Below are 22,774 nucleotides of genomic sequence, written 5' to 3'. Positions count from 1 at the left end.
TAAAAACATTGTGCTCAGTGAAGCCAGACACAAAAGACTACATACTGTATGCTCCCATTTATATGAAATGTCCAGAAAAGGCAAATCCATAGAGATCCAAAGGAAGTTGCCTTCCCCCTGAACCCCTCATCCTGCTACCTAGAGTATGGATGTGACAGCTGAATTCCAGCAGCCACACTGAAACACAGGATGAGAGTTACACATTAGGGATGGCAGAGAAGAGCTGGAATGATCATTAGTCTCATGATTCATGAAACTACCACACTAGTCCACTTATTTATATACCCACTTATATGGGCTTTCTATTGTATGAGGCTAAAACAATTTGATGGAGCAACCATGTGAATGAGGGTGGAGAAACTTTGGAGAAGCAGGGTGGAGGGGAGGGGAGTTCATTGCTGGAGCAGAGACCACCCACTACCCCAGCAGTTTTACTGGTCACTCAACCCCAGCCCAGCCTCATGGTAGAGGAGTGTGCTGGACTCAGAGCAGGGCTAGGCTTGGCTGTTCCACTCCCAGAAATGAGAACAGAGCAAGAGGACCAGCACTGCCTGGCAGGGGGAAAGATGTCAGAGGCTCCAGGCCAGCAGGACAGGGTGCAGGTTCTCCCTTGGTGTGTTCACAAGTCTAACCCTTTCAACAGAGCAGAGCGGGAAAAGGAGATTTACCGTTGTGAGTATGCAAAACAGAGTTCATTCTTGTATTATTTATTAGTTACTGTATTCTTTTCCATCCGAACAACTGTAAACCTACTTTTCCCACCCCATGTTTAGGATGCAGTCTGGAAAGCACATTCCTGGGTAGACGGGATTACTCGTTTTCTGTTTGGTGTGGTCTTTGGCTTAGGAGCAAGTTCATTATTATCAAGAGTAATTGCCAGTTAGACTTCACTGCTTCTGCCCTAGCATCCGAAGCCTCCATTTACCCAGTGAATGGTGACAGAATGCTCTGGCAGAGAGCAGAGCCTGCTGAGGACAGAGTCACTAGGATCCACACCTCCAAGCATTGAGTCTGTGATCTGAGCAGCATATAGGAGAGTGGCTACAAACAAGGACCCCAGAAGCAGATTTCCTGGTTCAGGGCCAAGCTCCGGACGGTCAGCTGGCTGCCCCTATACAAGTTACTTGACCTTTGTGTCCCATTCCTCCTCTCTCAAATGGGAGTAATACTAGTCCTCACAGTGGTGCTAAGAAGGCTAAATGAAGGAAGTCGCAGAACATATTTAGGAGCCAGCAACTTTTACTGCCATCACTGTGCAGAATTCATAGGCCGCATGGGTCCAATCTCAAACTCTGGGTCTGCAGCCAGCAATTTCTCCCCTCCACTCTGCCACGAGACATCATCGCAGCGCTCCTTTAAGCGGCTCTTGCCTCACACTGACACATGGGTATCCTGTCTAGCTACCAAGACGGCACTCCTGAGTGTAAAGACCAGGTCTAATACTTAACTAGCGGGTACTCAAATATTCTTCCAAGCATGTTACTCAGAATTTTATTTTTAAGCATTATATATACATCTCTATGTGCACGTGACGTATTTTATGTACATGAATCAGGCAGCTGGTAAAACACATGTGCCTACTGGCAAATCCTTTTCTACAAGGGGCAAAAAGTGGGCAGAACAACAGTTCAGTTTAGGAGACTAAAACTATACATGGATACAGAGAATGAATGTAGGTTTTCATCATGAGAAACGTGCCCTCACCCTCTCCTCCCACCTAGGTGCTCACAGGGTGAGCTTCCGGTGCTGGTTCCCAGACTGAGAGGGGCAGGAGGGAAGAGCCACAGACAACTGGGCACCTTGGGAGCTGGCTATGGCCTTGCCATGAGCCCCACACTGTAGCACCTAGTGGAGACGTCCTGGCCGCAGGAAGTGATGAGCCCCCTCCAGCTGACTTCTCCCGGTGAGCTCAATCCCCTTGCCTCACAAGAACATCGGAAAGATCCTCGGTTCCTTCCAGCTTTAGATTCTGAAAGAGGTTCAAACACACATAGACTGATATACCAAGAATGCAAGAATCACAAAACAAATCCTAACTGAGGTAACAAAGCATGAGGTTCATCCCATGATTATAAGTAAAACTGTCACAACAAATATAATTTGCATGAGAGAGCTAGTTCCAAATCCTCGCCAATCGCAGGGGGAAAAGCAGAAAGCAAGCCTTCTCTGACTCTGGTTCCCACCTCCAGGCCCTCCTCCCCCACCCCAAATCCCATTCCTTAGTGATGGCCACTCATCTGTTCTCTCTCCCCCATCTCTGTGCAGACCTTCCCCACCTCCTCCCAGTTCTTCCCCACTCTCCCAGCCCATGAAGTCTCCACCAACCCTAGGCAACTGTTCCCTCAGGACTAAACCTCACATGCCCCCTCCCTCTCTTGGCACTGGAGGGGGGTAAGAGTGTTGAGCTCAGCATCCACGCTTTTCTAGCAAGAGCATACCCTCCCAGGCTGCTAAAGCTCATTGATGTTTGCAGCTGGGGGTCCAGAAGTTGCTTAGGTGTGGCTGATCACTGACACACTGCTGGCACTCAGGGCCATGAAGGGAAGAGGGCCCAGCTTCCATCTGTGGGTCAACCCAAGCCCCACCACACTGCATATGAGGGGCTTGTTACCAGAGTGGCTGATGGGGTGTCCAGATGGGAGGGAAAGACCAAGAGAAGAAAGGCCAGAAAACATGGGGAGATCTCTCTTGGTTGCTCCAAGCTGAATCATATGTAGATCCCTGTGGATTTTCAGTTACTATCAGGGCAAATGTTACAGTCACATCTCACATAGCCCAAAGCCGGCCCCAGTAACAGCCTCAGTGCTCAGCCCAAGAGGTCACAGTCGGGGCCCACCTCCCTAGTCTTCAGATGCTGAGCGCCCTGGGGCCCCTTACAGAGACTTGATCACACTGGAAGGGACAAAGCCAGCACCAGCACTGGGAATAGAATAGTGCTGAAGCCTGAGCCCCCTGGCCATCCTCAGCAGTGGCTACGTGGCCCCAGGCTACTTGGGAGCCATGTGAGGGCCACAAGCTGCTCTCACAGGGAGGAGGCAGGTCTCTGAGACGCATAGCCCAGGGGCGCTCTGCTTCTCACACTGGGACTTTGGAGGTGCCCCACATTTCAGAAGCCTCCATCCAGGAGGATGTGAGATCTCAGGCCTCCCCCAGGAAAGCCCAGCAGCGACCTTCTTAGTGTCAGACAGACGGCGGCTGGAGTGCCCTCCTCCTCAGATGGGGAGTCCTCAGAGCTGTTTGTGGATTTCTTGTCAGGACGATTTAGCTTTTTATTCATTTTTTTCTCTCTTAGTCATTCTCTCCTCATGTAGTTGGCTTCTGACATTGGACACCATGGATGCATCAGGACTTACACGGAGACCTTGTCACTACTGGCTCTCAAACCTTCCTGACCAACCAGGACACGCCAGCTCTGGAGTCAGCACGGTTGCTCACCACCAGCAGCTGTCATGTTCCTGTTGACACCCATCTACACTGGCTCTCATGCACAACTGGTTCCCTCTCAGGAGCTAGGCTGGCTTATTCTGTTCAGGCCTCAGGTGTTGCCAAGCCTGGAGGTTACGGGCCCAATGGTCACCCCAAGGTCGGACACAAATAGCACGTGGCCCTGGCTCCACGGCTCTTCTACCTTAATTCCCCACCCAAAATCAGAACTAGCTCTGACAAATGGACAGCATCCTCTTCAGTGAGGTCATGAACTTACAAGGTGGCAGGAGAAGTGGTCCCTGACTCCCAGGGGTAGGTCCACTGGGATTGGTTGGAGGCTGTGCCACACAGGCAGCCCTACAGGGGACATTCCCTCCTTGGGGGCTTGACAGTCAGTCCAAAGCAAAGGCAGGCCTGGGAAACCAAGCCGGTCATCACTGCTCCCAATGTCATTAAGGGGTCAGAAGTCAGATACTGGCACACAGTAATCCCTGGGCACTGCTACCAGCACCTCATTTTTGCTATTTCATTCCAAGCTTATCAATCCTCTCAAACCACACTTGAGATGTCACACTCCTCTCCCCTTGTCCCTCCGGGGCAGGGGACCTGCCCTAGACAAGTGTGAGCATCCACAGTGGTGGCAGTTGGGCATCCCTAGCACTGGTGATGCTCATGGCACAGGCTAGAGCCCAAACCCAGTCCACAGTCTGCTACTTCAAGTGCCAAAGTCTGTGTTAAAGACCAGCTCGGGGATAACAAAGGACAGCAAGTCTCAAGCAGTACCACACAGACGGGGTGCCCCACTGTAGCATCAACAGGCTCCTGAGAGGATGGGCCGCTACCTGCTCTTTCAATAACTATGCCACAGTTGCTCAGCTCTGCTGGCCAGCACGGCACAGTGAGGAGCCTGGCACACTATCATAGGCAGCACTTCTGCTGTCTCCGTTCTTGTGACAGTTATCTCCATTCCCAAGACTTTCCTCACGACTCTTGGTGGCCCCACCTGGCTGGCTGCTGCCTCCATACCTTACTTCTTTCTCCCTGAGCATCTGACTCCTTCCACCCTCTGCTCTATCCTTTCCTCCCTCCTGTTTCCCATGTGCCTTGTACTCTGGCACTGACAGGATTTGGCCTTTGAAGCCTGTGACACTCAATGATGTGTAAGTACTTTGTGTTTTCAAGTTGGGAACAGACACATCTAACATTTTCCCATCTGGGTCTTCCTCATTCTTTTTATTGCTAATCACACCTGATGGTCATTTTCTAAGTTCCTTCTCGGTTCCTGGTCAATCCTCTGGGCTAAAGGTACCACACAGGTCACTGTACATAAGACATCCTCTGAGGTAGCCCACGAAAGATCTCATTAAAAGTTCAAGCAGGTGGACACAAACAGAGAACACAACACACCCATGCTGACCAGTCACCTACCTTCTCATTGGCTAAATGCAGGAGACAGGCAAAGGCCAGGGGTATAGAGAGGTTCTGAGCCATGAGGGGCGGCAAGCTGTGAAACAAAGGGCAGCATTTAGCTAGGTCACTGCAACTCTAGGAACATGTCCAGTGAATAAACTAATGAGAAACAAAGAAACAGTTCAGATGCATTTGATAAGCAGGTTTTTCCAGTTTGTTTCTTTTTAATCTGGGAATAAAATATATCTCCTGTTCCATTCCAACCACTGGTGCAGAAAATGCCTTCTGAAAATTGGTCTGTATTAACTCATCTATCAATGCAGAGAAGAAACAGAAAAACTGCTACAAGTGTTAGGACAGCAGGGCATGTGCGGAGGGCCCATCACACTAACAGCTTGGGCTGGAGTGCTCTCAGCCACGCGCAGATGGGACACCAGCCCCCAGAGTTTGCTGCCACGCACCTCTTCTGCAGGTCCTGTGTGAGTCTGCTCAGCATCTTCTCATCGGCCGCCTCCACTGGGTCCCCTTCTTTTCCAGTCTCACTGTGGTTTGCCTAAGAGAAGGATATTCACAGATGAGACATCTGGGGCCAGTTCACTTTTTTTATTTAAAATATATCTTTATTGATTTCAGAAAGAGGAAGGGAAAGGGAGAGGGAGAGAGATAGAAACATCAATGATGAGAGAGTCATTGATCGGCTGCCTCCTACACACCCCTGACTGGGGATGGAGCCCACAACCTGGGCATGTGCCCTGAATGGGAATTGAACTGTGATCTCCTGGATCCTAGGTCAACACTCAACCGCTGAGCCACACCCAGCCAGGCGCCAGTTCACTTTTGAGCTAGCAACATAAACTTACAAAGTTCTAGCTCCAAAAGGAAATGTCTATATCTGAACAAAACCGAAATAATTTCTTAACCACATTTTCAAGGAAAAGGACCCATAAAGGATCCAGTGTCTCAGCCCTGGACTATAACACAAACATTTACTGAGTTTTTGGTAAATGTGTTGAAGGCCAGTGATATCCCAGGAAGGGAAAAACTGCAAAGTAAGAAAAAGAAAAAAAAGACAAAATAACAAAAAACCATGGTCATTTATAGCTTCAACTGGACCACACAGTCAAGGGCAGCACAGAATCCCTATCTAAAAGTAGACTTAAGCTTTCCACTTAAAACACACATGAAACAACACAACACAGACATGGCGGCCTCCTTGCTAGCAGGCAAGCAGCTATAAAAGGATATTATATCTGGCATTTGCGTAAAAAAAAACTCAGATTGTGTACAGGACAAGGTGGGGGGTGGGGGACAGAACTGAGTACAGGTAAAATATTGATAATTACTGGAAGCAGATGTTCACTATACTATTCTGTTTTCTATTTTTGAATCTGAATGTTTTTACAATAAAAGGTTTTTTAAAAAACCCCAACCTTTAATTAAGCAGAGTCCTTGGAGGACAGGGTATTATGAGTCATTTAAATTAAAAGGTGAAAGCAGGACCCCCTCCTACTTTTTAAAAATTTCACTTCCCATTCCACTTTAGTTGATAAAACTTCATAAATACAATAGAAGCTTTATCTGATATCCAAGACTACACAGCTCAGGGTCCTCCACCAAGTCACAGTTTTCACTTCTCAGCCAGCAGAGAAGTACAAGAAAGCAGGCAGAATTTGGAAAGCTCAGACCACCCCAAGCAGAGGAGGTCTGAAAGGGGAAATGAGGGTTCTAGTTAGCGGAGAGTTCCATTCAGTGGGAACGTGCTAATCAAGGTTTTACCTTGCTCAGGAGAGACAACTTGACAGCATTTTCTTTTTTTTTTTCCTTTGCTACTTAAAATACATTTTCCAAATCCAAATTATTAGATCGAAGGGCTTAAACACTTTATGGCACCTGAGATGTCAGAATTTGCTATCCACAAGGGCCATTTATCAACTTAAAATACACCAGCAATGAATCCGTTTAGCTGCCAAGCTGTTATTTGAAAGCAACATAAACATCCTTTCACTGTTTGGCATTTTGATCAGCAGCAAGGATGAGAAATGTCCCACATTCACTATCTCTATCACCATGTGTGTGACCTGTTCACGCCCTTGGTTCACCTCTTTCAGGTGTGATGTCATCCCGGTGTTTCTGAGTGATGCCTTCTGCGTTGGCACCCTGGATCCTGGAGCCATGGGCACCTGCAGCTCCCTGCACCCCCCCGCCCCTGCCAGGCTCCTAGAGAAGTGGAGCCCTTCATCTCCGTCACCTCCATGTCTACTAACCTCCGCGTCCACTTGTGTGGAGAAGTCCGTCAGCAAACTCCACATGCTCTGCTTCAACTTCTTCATGTCCATCTTTTTGGCAGTCTTGGCATACTGAATTTCAATTTTATTTACCTGAAATAGGTATGGGACAAAAAGTAAAACTAAGCAGAAGAAAGAAGCATTTACTATCAATACACTGTAAAATGAGTCTGGAGTTCAAATAAAGAAGAATCATGAAGTCAAAGAGTTTTCTTTGGACATATTAAAACAGAGTCCTTCATTTCAACCTAACTTCTTCTTGGTGACATATGTAAGTTGAGGCTAACCTGGAACTCCAGTGTAAGAGAAGAGTGAATCTCATAAACAGGGTGTCCCAAACAAATGTATATACACTTTGAATGATTATAAAATCACTGTTTATTAACATACAGTTCATTTTCAAAATTTAACAGAATCTACAGAAATGAATAACTTTTTTGTCTATACCTGTTCTCAAACTGATGTCCGTTCTGGTCCAGGCACTGCTAATAATGTGAAACAATGGAATTGCAAACATCAAGAATAACTTCATTTGGTATTTGTGTGCCGTCAATTCATCGACTGTTGCCAATTTTGTACTATAAACTTCGTCTTTTTTATTTTTTAATGTTTTTATTGATTTTTAAAGAGAGAGGGAGAGGCAGAGATAGAAACATCAACATCGATCAGCTGCCTCCTGCACACCCCCTAATGGGGATCAAGCCTGCAACCCGGGCATGTGCCCTGACTGGGAATTGAATTGGGACCTCCTGGTGCATAGGTTGACACTCAACCACTGAGCCACATCGGCCGGGCAAACTTTATCTTTTATGTATCCCCATTAAAAAAAAGTCTAGTGGCACTTTAGGATAAATTTTCTTTTTCAAAGCTAAGTCTGGCTTCACCCATTATTTCAAATTAGTTAAACCTGAAAAGGAGTGAAAATTAAGTGAGTTATCAGCTGTTAAAGTGTGTATACATTTTTTTGGGGACACCCTATACATGAGCCTATAATCTATGAAACAGACAGATGCTTAATGCAGATAATTTAATATGAACTGAACCTAGCCAAGATTTTCCAGAGCCAAACAGCGAGCATAGTAACCCACTCTCTCTGCCCGCACGCAGCCTTCATTCACACACTTTGTGATTGGTTTGTCATGTGTGGTTTATCACGACCTTTAGAGAAAGGGCTCGTTCCGCAAATCTAATGAGTGCCAGTTAATCCCCACAGCCCTACTTAAGCATTAGCCACTTGGATAGCAATAGCTTAAAATCGAGAATAAAAAACTCAAGCCCAGACCAACGTGACTCGCATTCAGGAGGTAAATGACAGATCTCAGGAGAACACCATGAAAGGGATTCTTGCTCCACCTTTACCTTCTGAGGTTCAGCTACCAGGTTCGACTCCCCGTAACGAGTGATGTCTGATTCTTGGATGTCAGGTGGGTCACCGTTCTCTTGTGTTGTCTTAGGCGAATGGCAAGGATAAGCTGAGAGATCAGAGGTCCCAACTGGTCCCACAAATAAGTCACCCGACTCTTCATAATCACTATCAGCAGCCTGGGCAAGGAAACAGCCCTTCAAGTTTGGCAGAAGCTGTGGGAGGGGCTTAGAGATATCCCTGAAAGAGTCCATCTTTACACAGCAAGAGCAGAGGGTTCACTATGCTGAGTCAGCCTAGGGTGGCCTTCAGGGTGCCTCTAGTCATCCTGCTGCACACAAACCCTATGAGGGAGATATCTGTTAACACCTTGCTGACTGGTGCTTTCGAGCCAGAACTCGCCCGTGTGGCCGGCTACTTTTCAGCTCTTTTACAACTCTACATTGCTTTCAGACTTTGAAATTACTTAAATTAATGTAAGTACAGACACGAGTTATCTTGTGACCGGTCAGCAAGGTGTTTAATAACTAAGACTGGAATTAGAGTTAAAAAAAATACAGTCATCACAACTGCTACAGTGTCCCCTTGACTTCTAAAAAATTTAGGGTTTCATTTTACAGAAAGCACTCCTGAAATGGTGTGACCTGTCAGCAGGCCTGAGCAAGGATACTGCTGGGAGCCAGTGGGAAAGTCAATGTTGACCAAGCCCAGTGGCAACAGATCAGCTCTCCTGGATGGGACCCAGGAATGGTATAATTAGCTTCCCCGGTAACTCTTATGCACGGTGAAAGTTGGAGAAACATTGGTCAAGAGATCAGTCTAGATTTTCACTAAAATATAAAAACCTAACTCTTATCCAAGTAAGAAAATAAAGTGAATAAACTCTCCAATTCTTTTCTTTTAATTTTTTTAAATATATTTTTTATTGATTTCAGAGAGAGGAAGGGAGAGGAAGAGAGAAATAGAAACATCAATGATGAGAGAGAGTCATTGATCGGCTGCCTCCTGCACACCGCACACCCCCTGCCTCCTGCACACCCCCTGCTAGGGCTTGGGCCCACAACCTGGGCATGTGCTCTGACCGGAATCAAACTGAGATCTCCTGGATCATAGGTCAATGCTCAACCGCTGAGCCATGCTGGCCGTGCTCTCTCAATTCTTTTCCCCCTCCCCACATGCAGGGACCCAGGTACAGCCTAATGTTCTCCCCCTGCTGTCATGTCCACTTGTGTCTCAGTAGCAGACTCACAGGATGAGCACAGACATTATCCAGTCTAACCAGGACCTACAGGTAGGAGTAGCTTGTACAAGTTCACACTATGAGAACCAACATCAGAGCCTGGTCTCCTGAGACCCACCCATGAACCCTTTTCCCTGTTACTACCCACCATCTTCTCATGTCTATGAGTTTTGTCTCCCTGACCAAAATATCAGCTCCTAAGAGCAGAGTTGTGTTTTCTTTTGAAATCCCAAAATAGCTAATACAAGTGCTCGGCACACGCTAACTCCATGCACATGTTGACTGGATTACTGGAGCATGTCCACTTTTCTGCAAACAGGGCTAACAGTAAGGCAGGCCTGGTTCTGGTTGTATCCTCAGCTCTGCTCAGTTCCCTGATGCCTGGGGCAGGGCAGGCATCCGAAAACCTCCACCTGATTAAAACCCTACAGCCTCTGATACACAGCAGAGGTGATGGGAGCCGGAAAGAAAGACTGTGGTGCTTGGAAGAGAGGACAGAGCTCTCCTTTTACCTGTAATCCAGGGCAGAAGTTGGATGTGTCATTAGGATTATTATAGTCATAGTCTCCAATTTCTTCATAATGCTCGGTCCCCGCCCTCTGGCCTCGGGCCATCGTAAGTATCTAGAATGCAGAAAAAAAAACTGCAGAAAGCAATTTCTAGAAAAGCAACCACTCAACTGGGTTCCTATGCTCAACCTCCTAAAATTTGGAGTTATAAGGGCACTCAGAAGTCATCTAATCCAACCAGCTTTCCAACCGCACAACTCCATTCTAGAGCAAGCCGGGTAGCAGGGCTCAAAGCCACCATCAATCCCAAATAAACCAGAGCAGCTGGTATGCAATGCAGTCTGTTCACAATTTTATTTGAAAAAGAGTTCCTTCACTAAAATCAAGTCTGCCTACAGCTATATGAAAAGTCAACTTTTTGTTGCTTGCACAATTCTGATAGGAAACTCACTCACTACTTCAATGAGGCAATGGCGGTTCCCCCCAGAGCTACAGCGAGAAGAGTGCAGGTCTTCTCCCGGTCATTACATCCAGGGTCCTGTCCCACCTTCCAGAGCCTCGCAGATGAAGTCTGCCTCCTCTTTTGGGAGTGCCTGCTAACCACAGCCTTTCAGATATTTGCAGGCCCTTAGACCGGGGATTTTTACCTGGGGTGTGTGTCTTTGGGCCAAAGAAATGGTATTAAAGCTGTGTACAGTTTACAAAAGCACAGTGAATATTTTAATGCAACTATATACTACAAAAGCAGCCCTCAAAACTCAATGTTCTTGTAATATAAATCCAAAAATATTATTAAATAAGATATTTATTGAATTAAGAAATTTTCTTCCACTACTCCTCATATGACAATTTCTAATTCCCTCTCCATTTACCATTCTCTCCTCTGGACACACGGGAAGTTGTCCAGAGTCTATAGGAAATGTTTCCGAAAGGGAACACAACCCCCTCATGTACTGGCTGGCTGCTATTAGAATGCCCCGTTAGGATATTAAACTGGATGGCTAGTTGCTCTGTGGAGTCTCTAGGTAAACAGAGCTTTAACTAGTCCAGCGTTGTGGAAGGGTGAGGGGACCCACAGCCCGTGACTGCTGCCCTGCTACACGTGGGAAAATTTGTTCCTGTGGATAATCACAGGCAACTTGAGGCAGGGCCCGGTTTGATGGATGAGCCCTGCCATCTTCCTTCAGCTCCCAGCAGCCTGGCTCTGCCTCAGGGCTGTTTTCTGAGTAGAGAACTTGCTGCTGGCATCTAACCAATATGCACAGCAGCTACTACTGCTGCAACTTTATATCTCTCTGCATTTCTTTTTTTAAAACTGAGGTATAACTGACATATAACAGTATATTATTCCGTTCTGCATTTTTAAGAGTACTGTTGATTGAACATGAGTTTGAACTGCGCAAGTCTACTTATATGTAGACTTTTCCAATAAATACGTACAGTACCATAAGTGCACTTTCTCTTCCTTATGATTTTTTGTTCTTGTTAATCCTCACGCGAGGATATTTTTTCCCATTGATTTTTTTTTAGAGAGAGTGGAGGGGAAGGAGGGGAAGGGAGGAAAGGGCAGAGAGGGGGGCAAAGATGAGGGGGCACATCGACATTAGAGACACATGGATTGGTTGCCTCCCACACTTGCCCTGACTGGAGCTGGGGATGGAGCCTGCAACCATTACGTGCCCTTGACCAGGAATCAAACCCTTGACCCTTGGGTGTGAGGGCTGACGCTCTAACCACTGAACCAAAACTGGCTAGGGCTCCTTGTGATTTTTTAAGTAACACTTTCTTTTCCCTAGCTTGCTTTATTGTAAGAATACAGTATATAGTACATACAACATATAAAATATGTTAATTGACTGTTTATGTTATCGGTAAGGCTTCCCATCAACAGTAGGCTATTAGTAATGTTTTTGGGGAGTCAAGTTATAAGTGGATTTTTGACTGTGGGGGAGGTCGGTACCCCTAAACCCCATGTTCATCAAGGGTCAACTATATTTCTGTTAAGTGAACGGTATTGACTAGAAAGAAAATTATAGCAGGATTCCTTTATGAAAACATAATGTGAGCTCTGGCTGTGTGGCAAGCTGGTTAGGGCACAGGTTTGGGGGGGACCCTGTAGAGGAACAGGCAAAATAAGGAAGAGAAACTGTAGACTATACATTTGATACCAGTGACTAAAACAACAGGAAAGCAAATGAGCAGAGGGTCCCAATTAAATGGAACTTGGCATGAACCACTGCCTGGTCACCCTGGAGACAGGGACATGCACTTGCTCTTAGCATCACCAAAAGAGCCACAGGCAAAGGAATTGTGCACAGTAACTGGGATGCAGCACCAGGTAGTCTAGAATGTTCATCTTGACAGCTGTGGAAGGAACCTAGGCTGCTGGTGTAGTTCTAGGGCACTCCCAAAGGACTGCAGTGAGGTGCTTGGCACCTCCATTACCCATGGGTCACTGTGGGTTCCCGTCTACACCCTGCTTGTGGGGAGGCACGTGGGCTAGGGAAAGCATCCAGCCAGTGAATCCACGCCAACAAGAACATAAGCAAATCAAGAAACAACTCTCACCTTGTACAAACCTCAACAAAAGATTCTGTTTATCCCCCTGGCACTTCAACACGTAGGCCTGTGTGCAGCCTTCCATCCAGGTGAGGTATTTCCTAAACATTAGTGTCCATCTCCCTATGAGCATTCCCCTTCAGCTCTGCCTCACCCCCCCTGGATCTTCTGGTAACTTCTCTTGGCTAACACACATTCTTCCTCATGCTCTCTCGCCTTTTCCTTGAAGGCACAGTCTGAGAGTCAACACCACTAGCCACTGGACACCTCCAATGCTGTAAACAGATTCGACAACAGGGGCCCTGAGGAACCAAGAACCAGCCTTACCCTGGTGCCTGGTTTGAGGTGCAGCTGAACCAGATTATCCGTCTCATAGTGGAAGTCTGTAGGAAGCGTGGTGGCTCTCCAGTTCTGGTTCTCCAAAGTGGACTTGGTCAGAATAGTAGCAGTCTAGTAATTAAAAAAAAACACAAACCCACAAAGTTTTATAGGCATCTTTAATAAAAATGGCCAAAACCTATTCCTTTTTGGAATGAGCTTGGGAGGTGTACAGGAAGCACTAGTCTGCCATCAGAGTCCCTAGTTCTGTGTAAAGCAGCAACTTTGCTGGACATTATTCATATTCTAAACTTTATTCTCTCTGCCACTGAATTTGGGACTATTTCTCAGTTCCCCTAAGAACTGAGGGACAATGAAGCCATCTGTTTTAAGAATTCATAATGACTTCTTTAAAATCGTATCTACAAGGGAAAGGGGAGTGTAAAGAGTAATTTAAGAGAGTACAAATGGTAATAAATCCAGCACAAACCTTTGCTTTTCCAAAATACACATCAAAGTCAATGTCATCATCAAAGTTGATTTCAAATTCTTTCTTTGTGCTCTTCTTTCTGTTTTCTGATTTCAAGGCAGCATCTTCTGCAGAAATGGACAGAGAGCAACACTGCTCACTTCTGGGTCCCACATTATTTCCGCATCTCACAAGACACACTGGCAGTTTTACCAACCCCACCATAAAGCACTGGAAGAGGCAAATGATGCGCCTGATTTTCATCTGTAATTTATAATTTGTGGTTTTGCTAACAAAACACAATAAAAATGTATGCATATTAATCCCTCCTTTTATAAGGGGGAACAGAAAACAAACGATGCTGGTATAACCCCTTCAGACTCCTGCTGAGGGCCGCCAGAGCCCAGTGGTCATTCATTCCCACCTGTAGCCATTGTTTGAAACCTATGTGATACTAGAGAGCAGTACCAAGTCAGGAACACAGCTCTCCTGACTCTTGTCACTCAAGAGGCCTTAGTCTTAACTGAGCCCTCATCCCAGGCCAGGTAAACTGACTGTCCAACTGGGAGGCTGGCTTGTCTATGTGCGTTTGCAGTTGACCAGGAGGTTCAATAGGACAGAGATGGGTACTTCCCTTCCTCGGCTGATCTGCTAACTGCTGGTGACTTATACTCTCTCTTTTCCTAACAGGTTCCACCTGGAAGAACATACGTTTGTGTCGGGGTCTGAAGCGCCAGTGCTCCGGCCCAGCCCACATCGACATGGTGCGAGGACTAAAATAGGAATATTCTCCAGGCTTCATGGATAGAAGGGGGCACATGGTCCTAATGTCTCCATCCCCGAGGGGAATCATTTCTTCCCTGTAACACACATGAAGTAATGTTTTTACACATACAATCATGTCCACGTCCATATATACAACACAACTATGTACTTACATGTAAAGCAGTATGTGGTGTGGTTGAAGGCTCTACCTACCCACCTTTCCACAAGTGAGCAACATTCCTAAGTCAGTCCAATACAAATACTCCACATTAACAACCCTTTAGTTTTTACTTCAAAGCATTTTGCTTCTCTTAATTTCATAACAATATGATCAAATCTACACAAGTACTTTGGATGTTCCAAAGTGCTTCATAAAATACAAGTGCACCCATTTCAAAGACAAGAAAACAGAGGTAGAAAGAAGCTACATTTGTACATAAGGCCACATGGCTAATGAGCTGCCAGAGCAGGAAGCTGACACCCTCCCTCCACCGCAGCCCGGGTCTTCCCACACACAGGCTTCTGCCACAGCTGGCAGCCTCTCCTTTCCTCATCACCATTCCATAAGGACAGCTCCAGGAAGTGCAGTTGTTTCTACTAAAAGTGAAGAGGTTCTTCTAATTTATATTCTGCAAATGCTTTCTTTGCTGAAGAAGTGTCTAACTGGCAAGTCCAGTGTGACAGCTTTGATTTGGTTTTCCACCCTTTCTGCAAATTACTAGGATGTGTGAGGTAGCTTTCTCCTCAGGCCTCTGACGTCAGCAAGTGTGTGAGTACTGCTCTACTGCCCTCTACAGAGAAGGTTAACAAGGGAATTTCAGGAGGTTTTTAACCTGTAGTGAGCCATGAGTTTAAATCCCCTTTATATCAAGCATTATGGAATAAGCTAAAAAAAGTTTTAAAAGGGGACTTTGCCTGCCTGGCCAGATGTGGCTCAGCGGTTGAGCACCAACCCAGGATCCAGGAGATCGCAGTTCGATTCCCAGTCAGGGCACATGCCCAGGTTGCGGGTTTGATCCCCAGTTGGGGGCGTGAGGGAGGCAACCGATCAATGGCAACTCTCTCATCACTGATGTTTCAACTCTCTCCCCCTCTCCCTTCCTCTTTGAAATCAATAAAGATATATTTTAATAAAGTATTTTTTAATATATCTTTATTGATTTCAGAGAGAGGAAAGGAGAGGGAGAGATACAAACATTGATGAGCGAGTCATTGATCCGGTGCCTCCTACACGCCCCCAACTGAGGATCGAGCCCACAACCCGGGCATGTGCCCTGACTAGGAATCGAACCCCAATCGCCTGGATCCTAGGTTGACGCTCATCCGCTGAGCCTTGCCCGGCCGGGCAAGATATATTTTTTAAAAATAAAAAATTTATAAAAAAGGGGACTTTGCCTTTATCTACAGAATCTTTTTCTTAAAAATCCAGGAAATTGCATTTGTATATTTAATGTGTAATTAAACATTAATTTTAAAGATTAAAAGGTACTAAAAAATTCACACTTCTAGTCTGCAGAATGCCTGGCCTATGTTACTAACAACTGTAAGCACTGTGCACTCCAAATGGAGAAAGATGGCTTCAGCAGCATCCCCACTCAATCCTCATGGACCTTCTGCTAAAGCTTTAGTGGTCATGCTGGGAATCATAAGGAACTGATAGGCAAAGCTATAAAGAGCTTGGCTTCCATCCCGAGTCTGTGGGCCAGAGCTTGACTGAGGCTCTGGAGGCTTGAACTCTAGCCATTTAATAATTCCTACAATACACAGTGCTGTGTGGCAGGCACCCCATGGGTCCCCACTCAACAGCTAACCTAACTAGTCTTTTTCAAGGCTTACCTCTCCATCAAACATCTCTAATCTTCTGGAGGAATTCTATTTCATCTATACACACACACACACATCTTGCCCTTCAGTTTAGCACCAGTTCAGTCACTAATACCTTTGGGTTAAAGGTCTCCTCCCATCTGGCTGCTAGCACTTACCACTCCCTGCATGCATTGGGCAGGCTAAGGTCTCGGACCGGACTTCGGAGAGCAAACAACCCACAAAGTCACACCCTCACCACAGAGACCAAGAAGAGGGAGCACCCAACCTGCTCCTAAACATTGAGCACTTTCTCAGCCGTGTCCTTGTTAATGTATACACACACCTTTTACACTGTGCACAGCTGTCAGTGTTGCCACCCAGGTACAGGTAACGTGGGCATCCCACACACATGGGGATTTAATCCAGCACTGCCCCCACCCCACCCTGAAGACCTTTCAGCATGGTGCAGAGTTCTCAACCCCAGGAAATAAGGACGGTCACTGAGGGAGGTTGGGGGAACAGCAGCACATGGCTGGCCTCACAGACTCCCAGCTAAGTGCTCTGGGTGGAAGCTGCCATCCGTAGCTCATTATGTGCAACCAGGATTACATAACCTGTTTCCACATGTAAAATGGGGTAAAATGAGGCAAAATAGGATTATTGTGAGGTTTAAGTGACCACATTTTATATATTATATAAATTATGTAAAATAATGCAGGTAAGGCCCCTAGCATAGTGTCTGGCACAAAGCCAGAACGAGTTGCTCAACAAATATCAGATATCACTATAATCATCTATTTCCAACCCTTTGAGAAAACAAAGAGCCCAAAAAGTGATACCACTTGCCCCACATCACGGCTTCTACAGCAGGTCCAGGTCCAGTTCAGTTCAAACATTCACTGAGCTCCCAAGGGTACGGGACTTCAAGATGGATAAAACCCTAACTATAACCCAAGCCCCTGCCCCTAATGCACTCACTAGGATGGAGTCTTAGAGTTTGCTCTGGAGCTAGGGAGAGGAATGGAGGCACTTGCTCAAAATAAGCATCCATGGTCCTAACAAAATAACAAAATGAAAGTGACTTTGCTACCATCAGTTCCTCAGATGCCATCCCAGTGTTTAGGAAGAGTGAGAACTCTTCTTCTCTGACATTTGAAAATGTCTCACTATTTTGCCTGCCACTTCTCACTTCTTAGAAGACAGGATGAGAACTGGGATCAAATCACAGGTCAATAGCACGGATCAGGCAAGAAGGGTGCTAAAGGGCCAGGTGCTAACTTTGCCTCGAGGTACCAAACATTTAGCCCTTTGACATCCACTCCAATTTGAAGACACATTAATCAATCAAATCACTTTCCACATGGGCGGGCAAACTGAGCTCAAGAAAGCAGTCTTTACCTTGGAGACATTAAAGCAATGCTCTTGAAGGGATGTTTGCCTCGGTGGGAAATTATACTGGTTTTACCCATACTCAACCAGCTCGGCTATCCCCAATCCCAGTTGCAAAGCTGCTCTTATAGGCACAGGCATCGTCAGAGGGCCTGTCCTACACCCAGGCCCATTCAAGATGGGGCCCTCAGCACTGTAGGATTTTATGAGATCCTGCTACTAAATCATATTCAAAATTAAAATAATACTAATCTGTTAAGTACATACAATAAAGCCCAACAAAGTTCTGATTTTCTTAGTTACTAGAGTAATAAAAAAATGTAAATAATTTCAAACCCATTTTACACCTCTCTTCCTGCCCCATATGCTCAATGTTATCTGCCTATTGAGTTTCCCCTGCTCTGCTTATCCCTGCCCCGCTTTGCCTGATCTTTCAGGCAGGGGCCCCATTTTTCCTGTAAGCTACACATCAGCGGGTTCCATCTTTAACAAGAGGGAGCAGTTTAGTCAAAAGCCGGACCAAGTGCAGTGTGCAGAAAGGGAGCACCTTCCATGTTACCAAATGCAAGTGCTACCAATAGGCACCACTGAAGGAGCTACTGTATCCCAGCTACTTTTCCCCAGCACTTTACCTACCCGAGTTCTAGCCTTACAGACTCCTGTAATGTAAGGTGTGTTTTTTAAATCCTCACCCAAGGATATGTTTATTGATTTTAGAGAGAGGGATGACAGAGAGAGAAACATCAATCAGTTGCCTCCTGTACACACCCCAACTGGGAATCGAACCCACAACCCAGGTATGTGCCTTGACCAGGAATGGAACCTGCAACCTTTTGGTGTACAGGATGACACCCAACCAACTGAGCCACCTGGCCAGGGCTGCAATGTCATTTTTATAACCAATAAGTGGCTGTGCTGACATTCAAAGCAGGTGTAATTCCATCGTGAGTTGGATGGCTCCACCTGTGTGGACAACACAGCACAGCAACCCAGCTAATCACAGAGATGGAATGAGACTGTCCCAGCTGGAAATCTAGGGAAACTCCCATGGGAACATTTTCTGTGGCCCTGAGAGCCTTACTGGCAGCTCTGACTGTGGCAGGGTTCCCTCCAGCTCCTGAACTCTGCATGATCCCCAGAGGTGGTGTGGTCCGGTTCATCGTTGGCATCAAAGTCATCCTCCAGAGGCCCATCAGGGAAGTTGCCGCCATCACTGTCCTCTATTTCAGCATTGATGTCAAATACCTGATCATTCTTCTTGAACTTGTCTACCAGGGCTGACACAGACTAGAGAGACAAAGAGAGAGTTCTCATTCCTGTGACCACCCCAGTCACTGCTGGAGGAACAGCCTTCGATGGATGTGTCTCCTCCCCTCTCCCGGCAGCCAATGTTCCCATAACAGAAAAGTGCCAAGGAAGTTTATATTGTGCAGTCCAGAAAGGAGCTGTACTGTCACCAGGAACATTTTGTAACATGTGAAACAGGACTCTGCATCATTAGCTACATGTTTAGAGAAAAGAGTTGTCCATGGAGACCATTTGTTTTGGAAGTTGTACTAAGTAGGCTAAAGGGGCCAGGCTAAAAATACACAGAGGAAAGCTTTACACATGACAATTTCTCAGGAAACTCTGTGCCAAGGGACTCAACCTCAAAGAGCAGGAAATTCCTTGAGCTTGACAGCAGCCTAAGACACCAGTAGCCACTGGGATAATCATGTTCAAGAGTAAATCTGATAAAAATAGGCACCCAGGAGTGCCAGGGCTGCCTTATCCCAGGGGAGCACAAAGCTGGTCCCAGAATTCACCTACCTGTCCATTGGTCTTGTTGGAGCTTACAACCGTATTCCTACCTCCGCCCACCACTCCCATGTTTTAGTCCCCACAAAAGTGCCAAAGGAATGTTTTCTGTGCTTGTGGCTAAATAAAAACGATGCTACAGTTTTGGTTCCTATTGGGCAGAACTAATCTCAGATGGTCTCACTGAAACCACAAGGTGCTGGAGAAATGCCTAGAGCCCTAAAAAGGCCAGAAGTCCACACCTCATTATGTGTTTCGCTGTCCCATTTCGTGAACTGAAACCCGGCCAGGGAAGGGCAGATCTGGCGATCTTCTGCACACTGCTGCAGGAGTGCTGGAGAGGACAGGGAGAGCACAGAGGGTCAGAGGTGAGCAGAGCACGCTTCTCACCCCCAAAAGGATCAGAGCAGCACGATGGCGAGGGTCCTCGGGCAGGGAGAGTGGCTGCTCTCTCTGAGGGGCGGATGCGCAGGCCTCCCCACTGAAGGCAGGCTCCACAAGGGCATTCCAACGATTAGTAAAACACTTCAGCAGAAACCTGAAGCACATACGTGTGACTCTGAAATGGATCTTGTACCCTCCACTGTAGCTGGGAAATCAAAACCCTGCCTTAAAGTGTGCTCAGTGCACAGCCCATCATCAGAATTATTTTAGTCCCAGACTATAGATTACCTACGTCACAGCATTAGAGCCCCAGCCAAGCACATACACTTGGAAAACAGGTTGTTAGAACAAAATTATTTTACTTAGCAAATCTGAGATAAGGCTAAAAGAGGAGAAGGCACTGGGGGGTATCGAGGGAGAGAATGGGCCAGCGGTTAAAATCCTTACCAAGCCAGCATAAGAGGCTGACCACAGGGCAGGTCTTTCTCAGACCACCACAAAGGCATCAGTGAACAGTTCCCAATGCCTGCTTCTCCACAGGTCCCCCTGGACTGGTGACAAATAAGAGTGAGACTCCTCTGACTCGACAAGTCTCTCAAAGCCCCTTTCCTAAGTCCAAACTCTAACACTCCAGGTTAGTGGTTGGCTCCAAAATGCGACTATGAGAACTGGCTGCTAATGGGGGCACCTGAGGGAGAGGCAAACCCAGGCTGAGAGAAGGTAGCATAACTAGTACTGTTTCAGGCTGCATGCTGCAGAAAGTTGGGAAAGTCTGTTGTGCCCTATAGGGTGCCCAATCTTGCACCCCAGAGGATCCTTCTGGGTATTTAAATACACAACACAAGAGCACGATGCACTTTCCATATCCCACGGTTACAAGAAACGTCTCTAATGACTGACATGCTCAGTGAAAGGCACTGTGTGGACTTACCTTTTAAATCTGTCATTTCTACGCAACCTAAATCTGGCATCTCAGGAGGCCCTGCACTGGAGAGGGTCTGGACGTCCGAAGGAAAAAGCAGCTCACTTCTGTAGTCATGGCAGTGGAGGGTGGAGAGGAACACCCCTGCTGTGCTGCACTCGTCAAACGAAGCTGCAGTCTTCTGAAACAGGGGATCAATCTGAGCACAAACACAGGGAACCCAAGGTTATGGAATGAAGCCTAAGGAAATACCAATTCATTCACTGGGCCTGCTCACCACTGCTGCACACACTGTCTTGAAATGTCTCTGCACGTGATCAAAAGGGGAGGGGGCTTTCTAACTGATTAGGCAAAGGTCCATCCCAACAGATACCAGTTAAAGGAAAGGCTGCATGTAGTCAGAAGAATAAATGGATACTACTTGAGTACACAGTATGTGATCCCAAACACATTTATTGAAACCTAACAGTGACCTGTTGGTCTCTTTCCATAAGCCACCATTTTAAAATGGCTATCTCTAGTGGAACGCTGTCAACAAATCTGCTGACTTAAAAGTCTGTGTGATGGATCTGTCCACCAGACCCCACTATTCCTCAGACCAGAAATATTGTGAAAGATTTGGGAAAATGCAACTAAGAGATCCAGGGAAAGAACAGGCAGTCAGCCAGGCAAGATGGCTGGGTAAAGCAGGAAGTAGTAAGAAGGCCCTCTGGGTTGCATCAAGGAGCAAGAGTGGCACAGCCATGTGACACCAAGCCCAAAGGCAGAACAGGGAACAGGGCATAAGAATGGGGGCAGGGCAAGCATATGTATGCATGGCAAGAAAGCAGAAGTCATCTGGGACTCTCCAGGTGGCCCTGTGACAGGAATAGGCTGGGTACCAGGTCCACAGGTCTTTCTGATGTCTCAGGACGTGGCTACTATGGGGGGAGGAGCTTTGGATATGATAGTAGACATGATGGCTCTCTGGTATTTCCTGGCTCCCTGAGCTGTGAGCCCGACCTCACCAGAACTGAGTCTCCTCTCACCTTCTCAATGACCCAACTCAACAGCCCCAGAGTGGCACATACGTCCCCACACGTTCTCCCTGTAGCCTTACCCAGTCACACAGTACAGTGGGTTTTCCTCCCAGCGCATCTCCACCATCTATCCCTTCCTTCCTACCCCCACTGCCACCATCACAGTCCTTGCCTGTGTTAACCCTGTCTCTGGTCTAATTCCCTTCCTCAGATGCTAACCAGATCAATGGTTCCCACCAGAGAGCCCCACATGCCTAGAGGGCTGTGTATGGAATTAATAAAACCCAGCATTTCAAAGAGTTAACACAAAAACTGTACAATGACCCACATTAAAGCTGAAAACACGATAATTTTCCTCACTTTTGTCTAGAATTACATCATGCCCATGTGAGAACAATGGTTCTTTCACGTACATTAGCTCTGACTGACGTCTTTGAGTAATTTCTTCAGGAAATGAATTACTACTGGCTGTAACTAGGGTAGATGAACCTTTTTTCCCCTTAATCTTCACCCGAGAATATGTTCATTGATTTTAGAGAAACAGGAAAGGAATGAGAAAGGGAGGGAGGGGAAGAGAGAAAGAGAGAGAGAGAGAGAGAGAGAGAGAGAGAGAGAGAGAGAGGGAGAGAGAGAGACATTGATATGAGAAACATCAATCAGTTGCCTCCCGTATGCGCTCTGGCCAGGGATAGCACCCACAATCTAGGCATGCGCCCTGACCAGGAATCGAACCCACAACCTTTTGGTGTACAGGATGATGCTCCAACCAACAGAGCCACTGGCTAGGGCTAGATGAACCTTTTGAAACAAGGGTCCACAGCAAGACAGAGAAACAGTAAAAAAGGCCTTGGAAGGCAGGAAATGCGTAAGGTCTAGGGCTGATTCAGCCTCATGATAAATCCTCAGCTCCAGCCTGGTGTGTATACTGCCCAGCTCCCTGAAGAACCAAAACTTTCCTGTTTTGTGGCTTGTGCTTCTCCTTCTGCCTAGAATCACCTTTCTGGCAATGTCCACCTGCAAAGACCTACCCTTCCTTTAAGGCCCAGTTCATATTCCATCTCTCCATAAACTAAGCACACAGTAGAAAGCTGTGTCGAAAACAGGTGAGCTCAC

General features: G+C 46.5%; 1 protein-coding gene across 1 annotated transcript in view; it reads right to left on the bottom strand.

Moving 5' to 3' along the window:
- Positions 1-1,224: 1,224 nt before the first annotated feature.
- NCAPH (non-SMC condensin I complex subunit H) overlaps positions 1,225-22,774 on the bottom strand; it is a 38,150-nt gene continuing 16,600 nt past the window's right edge. Inside the window, exons 7-18 of the mRNA XM_081155840.1 lie at positions 20,652-20,841; positions 19,579-19,670; positions 18,621-18,826; positions 14,291-14,439; positions 13,601-13,707; positions 13,120-13,242; positions 10,237-10,347; positions 8,481-8,663; positions 7,101-7,214; positions 5,298-5,389; positions 4,855-4,930; positions 1,225-1,969 (exon numbers count right to left, since the gene is read on the bottom strand). Coding sequence (XP_081011966.1) covers positions 1,910-1,969; positions 4,855-4,930; positions 5,298-5,389; positions 7,101-7,214; positions 8,481-8,663; positions 10,237-10,347; positions 13,120-13,242; positions 13,601-13,707; positions 14,291-14,439; positions 18,621-18,826; positions 19,579-19,670; positions 20,652-20,841 — 1,503 coding nt within the window. The 3' untranslated portion in view covers positions 1,225-1,909. The remainder of the gene's footprint in view (positions 1,970-4,854; positions 4,931-5,297; positions 5,390-7,100; positions 7,215-8,480; positions 8,664-10,236; positions 10,348-13,119; positions 13,243-13,600; positions 13,708-14,290; positions 14,440-18,620; positions 18,827-19,578; positions 19,671-20,651; positions 20,842-22,774) is intronic.

Source organism: Miniopterus schreibersii (genome assembly GCF_964146895.1).
Source record: "Miniopterus schreibersii genome assembly, chromosome: 13".
Taxonomy (NCBI): domain Eukaryota; kingdom Metazoa; phylum Chordata; class Mammalia; order Chiroptera; family Miniopteridae; genus Miniopterus; species Miniopterus schreibersii.
The sequence above is the reverse complement of the archived record's forward strand: the minus strand, read 5'-3'. Positions and strand labels throughout refer to the sequence as shown.